We start from the raw sequence: 14,954 nt of genomic DNA, 5'->3' as shown, positions 1-14,954 counted from the left end.
GAGCTGTCTAAACCTGGTGTATCAGTACAGTGGAAGAGGAACAGGCTGCCACTGAGAGCCAGCAGGAAGTACGAGATGAAGCAGGACGGCTGCATCTTCCAGCTTCACATCAAGGACCTCAAACCCGAGGACAGCGGCAGCTATACATGTCAAGCAGGAAGTGCAGAGACTACTGCTACTGTGACAGTGAAAGGTGTGTGCATCTGGAGGATTCTGACTTTATTAGAGCATTTAAGTCCTAGAACTGCATGCATTGTACTGTGTAATGCCTGTACTTCCCTGGTCTATCTGGTTGTCATTATGTGACCCTACATTATATGGGAAACACACCCACTTAGAAAAAAAGTCTTCCAAACCAAAACCTGTACAAATTCTGTTCTGGTGAGGTTTTGATCACATTCATTTTTTTCTTGCCGATTTTAGAGCTCCCTCCATTCTTCAACAAAGAATTACAAAGTGTGGATGCTGAAGAAGGAGGTACAGTCTCTCTGTGCTGTGAGCTGTCTAAAGCTGGTGTATTAATACAATGGAAGAAGAACCGGCTGCCGCTGAGGGCTAACAGGAAGTATGAGATGAAGGAGGACGGCTGCCTGCTCCAGCTGCACATCAAGGAGCTTAAAACAGAGGATAGTGGCAGCTACACATGTCATGCAGGAAGTGCAGAGACCACTGCTACTGTGAAAGTAAAAGGTGTGTGCATTTGGCAGTGAGAAAAACAAACACCAAAATTCGGAGGACTGATTAAATTTTCCAGCATGGAATAAGCTGTGTTTTTCCCATTTAGTTTTCATTCCATCATACTAAAGTTTATTCAATCCTTGACTATATTTCCAGAGGTCCCACCCTTCTTCAAGGAAGACTTACGAAGTGTTGAAGTCGAGGAGGGGGCTACAGCCTCCCTGTGCTGTGAGCTGTCTAAAGCTGGTGTATCAGTACAGTGGAAGAAGAACAAGTTGCCATTGAGAGCCAGCAGGAAGTACGAGATGAAACAAGATGGCTGTCTTATGCAGCTACACATCAAGGACCTCAAACCAGAGGACAGTAGCAGCTACACATGTCAAGCAGGAAGAGTGGAGACCACTGCAACTGTCTCTGTAAAAGGTGTGTGGGCTTTTGGTTATGTAAACGACATATCTGACTATATTAGCATGCTCTCAAGCCACAGATGAAATATAATTGTTAGATTAATACTTTTACGATTGTCTGAACTTTCCAAAAATCTTTAAAATTGCAATTCACACACATCCTCCATGTCCATGTATGTAGTCTTGGCAATCCCAGTTTGGTCTCATGCCTCAAGCACCATATCTATTATGACAAAGATAAGCTAAAGACAGTTTTCTATATGACAATTTTTTCTCAGAGCTCCCTCCAGTCTTCAAAAAAGACTTACAAAGTGTGGAGGAAAAGGAGGGAGGTACAGCCTCTCTCAACTGTGAGCTGTCTAAACCTGGAGTGTCAGTACAATGGAAGAAGAACAGACTGCCGCTGAGAGCTAATAGAAAGTATGAGATGAAGCAAGATGGCTGCTTCCTCCAGCTGCACATCAAGGAGCTTAAAGCTGAAGACAGTGGCAGCTACACATGTCATGCAGAAGGTGCAGAGACCACTGCTACTGTGACAGTAACAGGTGTGTATGTTTGGCAATTTGCACAGCGTCTGTTGCTCATATTGCCAACCCACTGTCACACACTGCAAAATATACAGACATTACAGCACATTATATTAAGACACGTTTCTGTCCAGCCTCAGTACTGCAGCAGGATGTTTTAATTTTTAACCAATAACTACCTTTAAACCTGAACACAACACAAACAGCTTAATAACACAAAATACTACTACTTCTCACTTGTACAGCTGGTACAAGCAGTTCAAATGCACACTTCATGTATTACACTGCGGGGTCCCTATACATGTCCCAGCAAAAGTTAGCTTAGCAGCTACATTCGCATTGGAAAATTAGCTTAGCTACTAACTTTACATAAAATGGCTCACCCACCTTCTCTATAACTCCCTGACACACTTACAGTAATAATTGTGTCATTTTGCTAAATACAAATAAAACAACACATGGTGATAGGCAGGAAGTCTTAACTTCATTACTTTAATTTGTATATTAATTTTGTATTCATTAAATTAACTGAAATAACAATTATATGAAATAACAATGAAATTAAATCAAACATGGATGTATTTTTATTGGAACTGCTTCTATTTTTAAACTTTTTTTCGATTTATATGAACTTGTTCTCACACATTACAACTTGACAGAAATATTCTTTAAAAAATGTTCCCATTACACTGAAGATGGATAATTTTTCCAATCTGCACCCATTTCCCAGAGCTCCCTCCATTCTTCAAGGAAGACTTACAAAGTGTGGAGGAAAAGGAGGGAGGTACAGCCTCTCTCATCTGTGAGCTGTCTAAAGCTGGAGTTTCGGTACAATGGAAGAAGAACAAGTTGCCGCTGAGAGCCAGCAGTAAGTATGAGATGAAACAAGAGGGCTGTCTTATGCAACTGCACATCAAGGACCTCAAGCCTGAGGATAGTGGCAGCTACTCATGTCAAGCAGGAAGTGCAGAGACCACTGCTGCTGTGACAGTGAAAGGTGTGTGCATCTTTATACCTTATTGGAGATTAGAGATAAGTTAACTTATGTTCTATTTCTGAACAGCAACATATGTTTAATTTTCTTGTCTAGCACTAGAACCGACTCCACCAAAGGTAGAGCCTCCTACAATACTGCCCCAGGCAAAGGTACCCAAACCAACTCCGACTCCAGAGAACCAGAAACCTGGACTTCAAGAGGCCAAACCTGTTCCCCCAGAGCCCAAAAAGAGAGCCCACAGGAAAGGGTCTATTGCAAGTTTAGAAACAGATGTAGAGCCAATGTTTGACCTAAAACAGGGAGTCCAACCTGCAAGATCTATGGAGAAAGATGTTGCTGTTGCACAGAATGAAACACAACCAGAGAGGCCTGGACTCCATGAGGCCAAACCTGTTCCTCCAGAACCCAAAAAGAGAGCTCACAGAAAAGCATCTATTGCAAGTTTAGAAACAGATGTAGAGCCAATGTTTGATCCAAAACAGAGCGTCCAACCTGCAAGATCTATGGAGAAAGATGTTGCTGTTGCACAGAATGAAACACAACCAGAGAGGCCTGGACTCCATGAGGCCAAACCTGTTCCTCCAGAACCCAAAAAGAGAGCTCAAAGGAAAGCATCTACTGCAAGTTTAGAAACAGATGTAGAGCCAATGTTTGACCTGAAGCAGGGAGTCCAACCTGCAAGATCTATGGAGAAAGATGTTGCTGTTGCACAGAATGAAACGCAACCAGAGAGGCCTGGACTCCAACAGGCTAAACCTGTTCCTCCAGAACCCAAAAAGAGAGCTCAAAGGAAAGCATCTATTGCAAGTTTAGAAATAGATGTAGATCCAATGTTTGATCTAAAACAGGGAGTCCAACCTGCAAAATCTATAGAGAAAGATGTTGCTGTTGCACAGAATGAAACACAACCAGAGAGGCCTGGACTCCAACAGGCTAAACCTGTTCCTCCAGAACCCAAAAAGAGAGCTCAAAGGAAAGCATCTATTGCAAGTTTAGAAATAGATGTAGATCCAATGTTTGACTTAAAACAGGGAGTCCAACCTGCAAGATCTATTGAAAAAGACTTTGATGTTGTACAGAACAAAACAGAACTGGAGAGGCCTGGACTCCATGAGGCCAAACATGTTCCTCCAGAGCCCAAAAAGAGAGCTCATAGGAAGGCATCTATTGCAAGTTTAGAAACAGATGTAGAGCCAATGTTTGACCTAAAACAGGGAGTCCAACCTGCAAGATCTATTGAGAAAGATGTTGCTGTTGCACAGAATGAAACACAGCCAGAGAGGCCTGGACTCCAAGAGGCTAAACCTGTTCCTCCAGAACCCAAAAAGAGAGCTCAAAGGAAAGCATCTATTGCAAGTTTAGAGACAGATGTAGAGCCAATGTTTGATCCAAAACAGAGCGTCCAACCTGCAAGATCTATGGAGAAAGATGTTGCTGTTGCACAGAATGAAACACAACCAGAGAGGCCTGGACTCCAACAGGCTAAACCTGTTCCTCCAGAACCCAAAAAGAGAGCTCAAAGGAAAGCATCTATTGCAAGTTTAGAATCAGATGTAGAGCCAATGTTTGACCTAAAACAGGGCAGATGTATTGAGAAAGATGTTGCTGTTGCACAGAACAAAACACAACTGGAGAAAGACAGTGAGGCATTCAAGAAAGTTGACAAGGCTATGAGACAACTGGAGAAGGTTGATGGGGTTGACAGGGAGGTGGAAGAGCCAATTAGGCCTTTGGAAACAGAGAGTGACATTGTCATGGAGAAGAGACAACCAGGAAGAAATTCAGAGAATATAGTCAAGGTTGACCATAATGCAAGTCAGACAGACAGGGTTTGGGCAGACACTGTGTTTGAACAAGAGAAAGGTGGCTTAGAACAAGAAGGAAAGCCTTCAGAGAAAACACGTGAAGGCGAGAGGAAGGAAAGCGATATGGGAAAAGTCCTGTGGAAGAACAGTGAGGATGCAAAACAGGCTGTGAAACCATTAGAAAAGAGTTTTGAAAATAAAATGATGAAGGAAGAAGAAGAAAAGTCTGCTGTAAAAAATGGCAAAGTAGAGGAAGAGGAACTAATTAAACTATCAGCAAGATCTAAAGCAGAGGTAACAGGGGAGAAGGAACCACTAAAATACGCTCCAAAGGAAACTGTGATCATTGTCCAATCAGAAAAAACTGTGGATAAGGACGCAAACACCAAACAGCCGATCAAACAACCAGTAAAACCAATAAGCAAAGAACCTGAACTAGAACAGGGAATAAAATTGGTAGTTGAGCCGATGAGAAGAGAGGAAGAAAAACAAACAACAAAGATGGCGAAAGACATTCCTCTCCTCTACATTTCTGAAGATGAAACTTTCTCAGAGGCTTTGAGTGAGATACCAGCAGACAACAGCAATGTCCAGCCCCCTGCTGTTGGTGAAGGGTCAACCAAATTTGCTACTATTCCTCCAATCAATGTGCCCCAGGGAGAACAACCACCAAATGAAGCTACACCGGAGATTGACATCAGCATTGAGGATGAACCACAAATGCAAGAGGCTGCAGTTAAGATCCAGGCTGCCTTCAAAGGCTATAAAACCCGCAGAGACATGCGTCCAGTCTTTAAAGAGGTGTTCAAGAACCAAAGTGCAGATCTTCATGGTACAATGACTCTAGTTTGTGTCATAGAAGGAAAACCCAGCGCAGCACGCTGGCTGAAAAACGGCCAACAGATCCTGAATGACCAGCGATGCCGCTCTACAACTACAGAGGAGGGTGTGTGCACACTAGTGATCAAAAACCTAACGAGCCTTGACAGTGGGATCTATACCTGTGAGGCGGTGAATAAATTTGGTATGACCTCGTACAATGGAAACATAACAGTAGTACAGCCTCAGAAGCCTGCTCCAATAGTCCAGAAGCCTGTACACCCACCACTAGCAGCTATAACTCCTCTGCAACTCGCCAAAACACAGATCCAGGATCTGCCTCGAACCCAGACACCCACATCAGCTACAGATGCTGCAAACTATGTAGAAAATGTGAGTGTCTCTCTGTGGGAGGCCTACAACCTAACGGAGCAGGACACGCAGATGAGCCGACAAGAGAGGAGAGGATCTTCAGTCATTGCCAGCTCCAGTGAGTAACATGTTTATTCCCCACCCAAAAAGTTTTTTTCCAGGAAGATTTTTCTAAATTCCTTTTATTTTGAACAGATAAAGGAAAAGTTTTGACAAGTGATTTGTTTTTGTCAGAAAAACCTTTCATTGTTAGCTGTAATTTTGGCCACAAGAGGCTGTCGTGCACCACTGTCCCATGTTATAAATAAGACTAAAATGATTCATGTTTTCTTCCAGTTGAGTTTTAATTCCTACAGGCACTCTAAACACAAGGTACATCATTTGTTAGCAAGCTATGTAACATCACTTTCACGTCTTTCTTTTGTCTAGAAATATCTTCTGGTGGTGCACTTTTGGTGCCTCTTGTGGCCGAAATGAGTATTACAACAACAGAATGTTAAAATGTTCTTAAAAAAAGAAATGTTCCTGGGAATCTACTCAAACACAGGAAAGAAAACAATTTAGATCTGACTTAGAGTTTCTTTTTCTCACATGGCTCTCGAGGCTTTCAAACTGTAATGTACGTTATGAAACATGAATTTCTGTTTCCGACAGTGTCAAGTCCCTCAGATTATGACACAGCTCCGGATATGATCGAACCTGTTGAGACCGGCCCAGCTGTACCAAGGTCAGAGGGTGGAGAGAAGTCAAATTATCTGAATGGTTTTGCTCATATTGTACTCATAAACATATATAAAATATGTATAAATACTTTTACAGGGAAGTGACAAAAAAAGTGGACCAAATGCCTCCAAAAGAGGATCAAGAAGAAGAGATGGCTCCTGCACAACCTGCTATGAAGCTGCTGAAGGTCAAAGGTCAGCCATGTTGATTTCCTTCACTTCTGCTTTGAATTGTTTATCATCTCTCCTTTTGAGGTATATGAAAGCTATCTTCTTGAATGTATAGGGGCCCATGAAGGTAGAATGAGGACCCCATCTCCTAAACACCACCGTGCTCACACACCCTTAACTAGTACCGTCTCTGGATCAGAGTCAGAAGGGGAAGAGGATAGACGAGAGGTAGTTTTTCATATTTTGTATGCACTGTTGTAATAGTACTATGAGTTGTAGTATAATCTTAACAAGTAATGTTGTCCATTTCATTGTATGAGCCTTAAATTAAGTAACGTATCTTTTTTCACCTCAGACATTTGAAATGTACGTGGCTCGAGCTGATTGCAGTCCAGACGGCGGTAACAAGGAGAGTTTTGTTCTGAAGGAGGGGCAGTTTGTGGAGGTCCTGGACTCTGTTCATCCTGACAGGTGGCTGGTGAGGACCAAACCCACCAAAACCAACCCTGCTCGACAGGGATGGGTGTGTCCAGCTTACCTGGAGAAAAAGAGGAAGGTAGGGTATACAAGTCCAACAAGTTGTTATCACACCAGTAATTAAAAACAACTTCTTCTATTGGTGTGATCACATCTTTTTGGAATGAAATGTGTCTGAAACCAAAGAACTGATAATTGTTTCCTTGTCAACAAACTGCTTACTAACTGCCCCTACTGGGATTAATACATTTGTTTTGAATTTAAACAAGTTCTGACATGAATCATAAATATACTGCAATGATGAGACATTAATTTAATCAAATAATGAGGAATGAAAAGACTTAAAAATATGAGTTTTTCTTTTGAACAGGAGGCCTTCCCGCAACTGAGAGCACCTCAAGAGGATCTTGATGGCATTGGGTCTACAGGAGAAGAGTACAGGAGAGCTTTGAGGTCCGTCATTCACTTATACTGACTTATTCCTTATTTCATCTTTATAACTTGGCTTGGTAATGATGGAGAATTGATTTGGTCTTCAAATGACAATTCAGATATGAACAGTGAAAACATATACTGCATTAATTTTCTTTTATTTTTAGTCAACTGATCCAAGGCCTGATTGATGGAGAGGAGGAGTTTGTAAAAGAGATGAAGATGTTCACTTCGCACCAGCTAAATTATTTGGAGTCTAGCCACCACGTACCCATAAACATCCTCAACCAGAAAGAGATCATTTTCAGGAATATCAAGGACATTGTGTTTCTGCATGAGAGGTAATACACACACACGAAATGCATGTTACAAAACTAATACAATGCACATTTGAATGTTTATACTACAAGCAAATAAATAATGCATAATTATATCAAACCCTGTTTCCAAATAACTACCTCTATGCACCCATTATTAGTTTTGTACTGTACTTATTCTCCTGTTCCCCTTTTGTACATCTTCTTACGATATGTTTTTTCAGGTCCATCCTTCCCGGGCTGAGAGAGTGTGCCACAGACGACGATGTGGCCATGCATCTGCTCAGGCACTCTGAGGACTTTGAGAAGTATCTTCACTACATGGTCGGACAAGCACAAGCAGAGGCCTGCGTCACTGACAAGGCTGTCCAACAGTATTTTAAGGTATCCACAACTTGTCTTTGTATTTAAACAATCATTTAACGAATGTGCTGAATAGAAATATTATTACATAGCTCTAATAATGTTCATGTCTTTAATGGGTGGCTCATTATACTTCAGGACTTACCAGATTCTGGTCAGGCTGAGGCTCCCGCCATGGATGTTCTTACCTTCCTCCAGAGACCAGTGGAGAGGATCCAAACTTACCAGGCTTTACTGAAGGTCAGCATACAGTTTTATATTTTACAATGTGGAAACCTTATTCATTAATGTCAGCAGTTAATGATAATAAAAATACCTGAAATCTAGTATTTATAGGCTAAATAGTATATATTTGCTTGTTTTCTTATTCCTTATCTTGTAAATGTCAATCAAACAGGAATATTGCAGAGGAATTTGAATATTTGTATATTGGATATTTATTTCAATTTCACACTAAACATTAGAAGTAATAGTTTTGATAATGTCTGTTGAGTCACTATGGTTGAAGGAGGTAACATAATGATGATTAAGCCTCTGGTACAATGATGAAAGTCTTGCATTTGCAGTGTTATGAACCAGAAAAAAGAAATCACAAGTGGCACATCGTCGCTTTTCTCATCATCCAGCCTTGGCTTCTAATGAAACAGACTCACTCTTCAACTCACTTCTGTGTAGAATAAAGAGATAAAGAAAATAGCGACGACTATCGACAATGAAACTTTAAAAAGTGCATATCACCCCTGCAATTAACACGTATCTCCAAACATGCCACCAAAGTGAACAAAAATGATCTTTAATCTTTTTCTGCTGTTGCACAACTTGTAGTGTCTCCCTGACAGTGTGTCAGCTGAACGGCCTTAGATGTGACTAAAAATGTAATTGGCAGGAGCTGATCAAGAACAAAGCCAAAAGTGGCCAGAGCTGCTGTCTTTTGGAGGACACCTTCTCCATGGTGTCCTGTCTACCCTGGAGGTCAGACAACCTGCACCAGGTGTCCCTCATCGAGAACTACCCAGCTCCTCTGATCGCCCTGGGCGAGCCTGTGCAACAGGTAACCACAAACCACTGACATGTGTTTGTATCCAGGTGAAGCTCTGTGTCCAGTGTGGACATGAAAACCTAGGAGGTTTTTTTTAAATAGGATCTAGCAAAAATATATTATGCCATTGGGAAATAGCTTATTTCCTTTTTAAGTTGCAACTAGTAAAAATGGTGTTAGCAAAAGAAAAAATTTAATTTGAGCTTGAATGAGCTTTCATTTTGCCATGTTTACCAGAAAAATGGAGTGTGTAAGACTGTATTTTCTACTGTAATGGCAGTGTTTCAAAACTCTGCCTAAATACTTTAAATCTGCAAAAATATCTAAATTACTTGAGTTATCAGCCTTAATGTGCACTTTGATTAATAGTCTGTTGATGTGGTGTTGATTTCCCTTCAGGGAGTTTTTACAGTGTGGGAGGAATCTCCAGAAATTAAGACGGCCTCTAGAGGGCATCAGAGACAAGTGTTTCTCTTCAAGGAATGTATTGTACTGTGTAAACTGAAAAGAGACACCAGTATGAACACTGACACCTACACCTTTAAGAACAAAATGAAGGTAATATCTGTAATTCCATTTTTGTACAAGGGGGTGAAACAATTAAAAAAAGTTTAATGCCACAGATGACCATATGATGACTATTCCTCTTCTCATTCTCACTTTTCAATCTACCCAGCTCAACGATGTGGAAATAAAGGAGACTCTGGGTGGAGATGAAAAGTCTTGGGGGTTGTGGCATGAGCACAGAGGCTCGGTGCGGAGGTACACACTGCAGGGCCGCTCCACCCTGGTGAAGCTCTCCTGGCTCAAGGACCTGAAGGAGCTACAGCAACGTTCCAGCCTGCCCACTAACAGTAAGTGTTTCTTCTAGGAAAGGAAGTAAATTGCAGGAACAGACACTGCTAAACACTTTAAGATTGAGAGGGCTTATTTTTTTATGAGTCTAAACATCTTTTTTTTATTTAAGGAAAAACACTTTAAATGCTTAGTGAATGATTTCTGTAATTGTCTTTCAACAGGCCCACCGGTGTTTGAGTCACTGTTGTCTGACTGCACAACCAAGATAGGAGAGACAATCAAACTGACCTGTAAGGTCACAGGATCCCCAAAACCAGTGGTCAGCTGGCTCAAAGGTGAGAATATGCAGATACTGCACATATTGTACCATAATGCCGTTTTGTCTGCAATCACCTAATGTATCCAAGGATAAAGTGTAAGGGCATAAATGCATTGTGTGGTTTAGTTACAATGCTGGTTCACAGTAAAAACCTTACATCCTCCATAGATGGCCTTCCTTTAGAGGACGACCCCCGTCACATCATCACAGCAGACCGGTCAGGAACCTGCAGTCTCATCCTGGACAGCCTCACTGCAGAGGACTCTGGACAGTATGCCTGCTATGCTACCAGTTCCATGGGCAGTGCTGGTACTCTGGCTAAGGTTGTGGTGCGCGGTGAGTCTATATATGCACTTAAACAACTGGTTCTCAACCTGGAAACAATCATCTTAAAACAATAATCCAAAAAATAACTTATATAGAAAACTTATTTCTGCTGCAATATTCACAGGAAAATAAGAAAAATAAACATTCAAGGGTTATTTGTACAGGTTATCACTAGTTCTGTCCTTCTGTTATGCATTGAATATAAAAATAAATATCCATAAAATATATCACACAGATCGTCAGTTTACTTTTGTGACTGCTACTATTAGTTTTACTAGTACTACTATGCCTACTATTACTTGTATAGCTACTGATACTACAAACAATACTATACTACTGATAACATTTATGTAAAATCACAGTGACACCAATATATTTCTTCTTCTCTCCAGCTCCACCCAGATTTGTGAGTCGGCTGGAGAGTGCTTGTCTGATCGAAGGAGAGGATATACAGTTCACCTGCTCCACACTTACAACGCCTTTACCACGAATCAGGTCTGTCCACATAGAGCAAAAGTTACCAAAGTAGTTGCAACAAAATAGTTTAGTCATGTGTGTTAAAACACATCCATCTTTGGGTTTTGCAGGTGGTTAAAAGATGGCAGAGAGTTGACCAACCAGCAGAAATACTTCATCCTGAATGACGCTCGGAGTGGAATCTTGTGTCTGACGGTCATCAGTGCAACGGAGGCTGATATCGGACAGTATGAGTGTGAGGTATAAAACCCACATCTATAAAGTGTACCAAGCATGAAGACAGAATCATTGTTGTTAGACATCTTCCATAAGATAAACTTGCCACATCAGTAGCCATTTTTAAAAACAGATTAAAAACCTATCTTTTCTCTACAGCATTTGGTTGAATTGTGTGCATGTGTGGTTGTGGGAGTGGGTGCACATGTGTGAGTAAGTAAGTGTATATGTGGTGAATATGGAATAGCTTGTCTACCTGCACTCTTCAATTAATTTGTAATCGATTTTTGTTTGTTTTTTCTGTGTTTTTTGTTGTTGTTGTTTTGTTTTTTTTAACTGTAATTATGTGTATACATTGTGAAGCATATTGAGTCTGCCTTGTGCATGAAATGCGCTCTATAAATAAAGTTGAATTGAACTGAATACGTCAAATGTTTTACAGCTTTGCAATGAGTTCGGCTGCATCAAGTGCAAAGCAGGTCTGTGTCCCGCTTATGTGCCACCCATCGACATCGAGGACGACCAACCGCAGGATTTACCTCCTAAAGGTAGGACAGCCAGGGCCACTCAAGGTAAATATCCTCCACACAGGATGGAAACCCACAGCAGGGTTTCCATGTGGACGCTCCACACTTTCACCAGCTCAGCTGTGTTTGAGAAGGGATGAAGCACATGCCATTGTCACATTTCACTTCAGATCACCGCACTTCTCCCTTCCTACTTCACATCATATGACATCTCTTCACTTTCCAACAAACTGCAACAATTTTGCATCAATTTTCACTTTCAACCACTACCATTCATCCATTATATCAAGTTTTTGCCACTTTGAGAATGTACTCACATTTTCCATTTCACACACACTCACATCATACGTAGTTCCAACTACCACCAGTTGTCACTTGATCCCCGGGGATTATGGCAAGCATTGCATGGTTTGCATTTCATATTGTGGTATGCATGAACTGCAGCAACCCTACACGTTTTTCCATTTCGCATTTTTTCCATTTCTAGTAATGCCTAGGTTAGTTAAACCACCAAACCACCAAAATGAGGTGCGTGAAACACACCAAACACTGGCTTCGAGAGAGGGCCTTTCCTTTTTATTTTATTTACATTGCCTAAAGTCGACTGTAGGTTCTTGAAAGGAAAGGGAGGGGTGAGCACAGTAGTATTCAGTATCTCACTATTAAATACTAAAAACTGGACCTTTAACTTAAAAGGCAGCATATATTGAACAATTCACACTTAATTCTTATTATCTGTATCTTTGTGGAACGCAAATATTAATAGCTAACCACTTTCTCAAATCACTACAAATGTAACCACATTTAACCCATAATGAAACATAACCATCTCTGACCTGATACCTCATACATGATCAGTTGTAACCTTTCCTCTTTGGTCTTGAATTTCACCGCTAACTTCATCTGTCCCTCTGACAGATGCACTTTCGTGTGTGTGTGTGTGTGTGTGTGTGTAATTTACTAAGGGTTGTTAAGGTTTGTCACATTCATGTGAGAAAAAAACTCAACTCAAATTTAAAAACTAAAAATAACTTTTCTAACAACCTTCTATTGCCATAACCCAGTGGGATTGAGTGGCCACTCAACATAGACACCATATTGTAGCAGCATCTTCATCCATGAAAAATGTGTTTATGTTTTTCATCATGTTTCCACTTTCCACAGAGTGCATGATGCCAGAAGCTAACAGTGGTAATTTGAATATACAGAGATTCCAAGTACTGCTATTACTGTAATTTATTATATTCTAATATCTATTCATTTAGAACATTTACTGTCACATAGGATCACATATAAAATTTGCCTAATAAAGGAAAATGGGTTTCAGCCAAATTCAATGTCTTCTTTTAGAAGTTAATTTAAACCAACTGCAAGTTGGTGTTATATTCTTTATATGGACTTTAAAGTTGTTCCACTCACATAGTATAAAGATTCTTTGAGTTTTTGACTGGTTCACCATGTTTTCCCTTCCATTGTCCATAACCTACATGTTTTTCCATCTTCCCTCTACTCGTCCTAAAGCAGGAAGTTCCTCACATGGACCGCTCCATGTAAGTCATCATTGTCACGATAACAAATAACCACTCGACATTTCCCCCTTTCTCCTCTTGCCAACGCATGCCCAGCTAACTCTTCACTCCTACGATCACAAGATGGTCATGTGCTGGGCAGGTGTTCCCTTTACCTCCGTGCAGGAGTGGGCTTAGGCTCACGTCCTGTTGATGTGTTGGGTTAGTTGGGTTAAACCCTCACAAACCGAGGTAAGAAATGCATTATTACTGCTCCCGGTATGTAAGGTAATGTACTTTTTCACTTTTTCTTTTCCAGTGATTCAGTAAAGTACAGTCAATGCAACATCACACTTCTTTAAAATATATTTAAAGAGTTTACAGTTAATTTAAATGTCATGTTAAATGGCCTTTAGATTCCTACTGACTGCTGTTTTGTTTTATAGACGCAGACTCAGAGGGCTGGTCCACTGCCTTTGTAAAGAAATGGCTACAGACTGACTTCAGCCCCACCTCCATTGCGAAGATGCTCTTCCCTCCTGAACAGTAAGTTTAGTGCCACCAACACTTCTGTATTAAAGCTGCATTAGGTACAGCAACTTGGCAAAAAAGCCAGAATTTTAAGCAGAATGAGATCTCCCTTTGCCCTCTCCATCGGCCTCACAGCCAAACTTTGCCTGGGAAAGTGTAAACACAGGCTCTTCTGGTCTGCGTGTTGTTAACACTTTTTATTATTTTGCGGGAAACCAGACGCAAGAACAGTTGTTAACAAGAACTATATACAAAAAGCCAATCTTCTTGCTATATAGAGGGATGAGTGTTAAATTAAAACTGTTTCATAACCAGTTAAAAACTATTTAGCAGCTTTAACCTTGCTTTGACGTAAAAAGACAACAGCCTCAGACTATTTTTTTTAACTTATGGTTGTTGATTTGAAAGTCATTGCTTTGTGGAATTAGAACTGGGTGGTAAAAGAGTACAAATCTATCCAGTGGAATACATAAAGAAGCTTTGTTGATACATATTAAATGAACTTTCCCTAGCATGATCAGTAGTATTTAATGTTACCTTTTTCTCCTTTTCTCCAGAGCTGAATGTAGCACTGAAGAGACTGCTCCTGCCTCGACATCCATGGATCAGGTGGTGCAGCAGCCTCCATGTTACCTGGAGGAAGAAGAAGAGATCTACATTTCAGAGCAAATGCAAGAAATTACAGATGGTATTATTGTCTCTTTAGCATAACTGATGACTTAACTCAACAAACCGTGTGTGGTTACTAACTGATCTAATCTGCTGTTCAGCTCCTCCCTCCATCCAGGTACCCACTGAGGACCTCTGTGTAGAGCCCGGCCAGGCGGCTACATTCACTGCCATTATCACAGGAAGACCTACTCCCATTATACAGTGGTACAAGGTAGGAACACTGGGGATCAATGGTTTCCCTGTGAAAGGTTTGCTGCAGCTAGGTTTGCCACGTTGGAACAAACAACATGAGGCTACAAGACAAACTGGCACAGGACAAAGTGAAGGGCAGGACTTAAATACTGAAAGGGGAGGGGAGGCAAGGAGACACAGGTGTGGCACATTAAGGCAGGTGTGGTTAATCTAGGGAGTGGGAAACATACAGGGATCTAGGAGTCAAGAAACCTAAAATTA

At 40.9% G+C, this 14,954-nt stretch overlaps 1 protein-coding gene across 1 annotated transcript in view; it reads left to right on the top strand.

The window, feature by feature from the left end:
- The window catches only part of obscna (obscurin, cytoskeletal calmodulin and titin-interacting RhoGEF a), a 46,003-nt gene that overhangs the window by 20,874 nt on the left and 10,175 nt on the right, over positions 1-14,954 (top strand). Inside the window, exons 36-61 of the mRNA XM_059340391.1 lie at positions 26-193; positions 424-690; positions 835-1,101; positions 1,364-1,630; positions 2,343-2,609; positions 2,703-5,723; positions 6,260-6,332; positions 6,425-6,522; positions 6,614-6,726; positions 6,854-7,076; positions 7,368-7,428; positions 7,575-7,748; positions 7,949-8,108; positions 8,164-8,187; positions 8,229-8,327; positions 8,974-9,138; positions 9,526-9,684; positions 9,803-9,980; positions 10,146-10,259; positions 10,412-10,579; positions 10,963-11,065; positions 11,158-11,287; positions 11,706-11,928; positions 13,745-13,844; positions 14,387-14,517; positions 14,600-14,712. Of these exons, the coding sequence (XP_059196374.1) occupies positions 26-193; positions 424-690; positions 835-1,101; positions 1,364-1,630; positions 2,343-2,609; positions 2,703-5,723; positions 6,260-6,332; positions 6,425-6,522; positions 6,614-6,726; positions 6,854-7,076; positions 7,368-7,428; positions 7,575-7,748; positions 7,949-8,108; positions 8,164-8,187; positions 8,229-8,327; positions 8,974-9,138; positions 9,526-9,684; positions 9,803-9,980; positions 10,146-10,259; positions 10,412-10,579; positions 10,963-11,065; positions 11,158-11,287; positions 11,706-11,928; positions 13,745-13,844; positions 14,387-14,517; positions 14,600-14,712 (6,866 nt within the window). The remainder of the gene's footprint in view (positions 1-25; positions 194-423; positions 691-834; positions 1,102-1,363; positions 1,631-2,342; positions 2,610-2,702; positions 5,724-6,259; positions 6,333-6,424; positions 6,523-6,613; positions 6,727-6,853; positions 7,077-7,367; positions 7,429-7,574; positions 7,749-7,948; positions 8,109-8,163; positions 8,188-8,228; positions 8,328-8,973; positions 9,139-9,525; positions 9,685-9,802; positions 9,981-10,145; positions 10,260-10,411; positions 10,580-10,962; positions 11,066-11,157; positions 11,288-11,705; positions 11,929-13,744; positions 13,845-14,386; positions 14,518-14,599; positions 14,713-14,954) is intronic.

The sequence above is a fragment of the Centropristis striata genome, chromosome 9 (assembly GCF_030273125.1).
Source record: "Centropristis striata isolate RG_2023a ecotype Rhode Island chromosome 9, C.striata_1.0, whole genome shotgun sequence".
Taxonomy (NCBI): domain Eukaryota; kingdom Metazoa; phylum Chordata; class Actinopteri; order Perciformes; family Serranidae; genus Centropristis; species Centropristis striata.
Note: the sequence above shows the minus strand (reverse complement) of the source record. Positions and strands in the feature narration are given on the sequence as shown.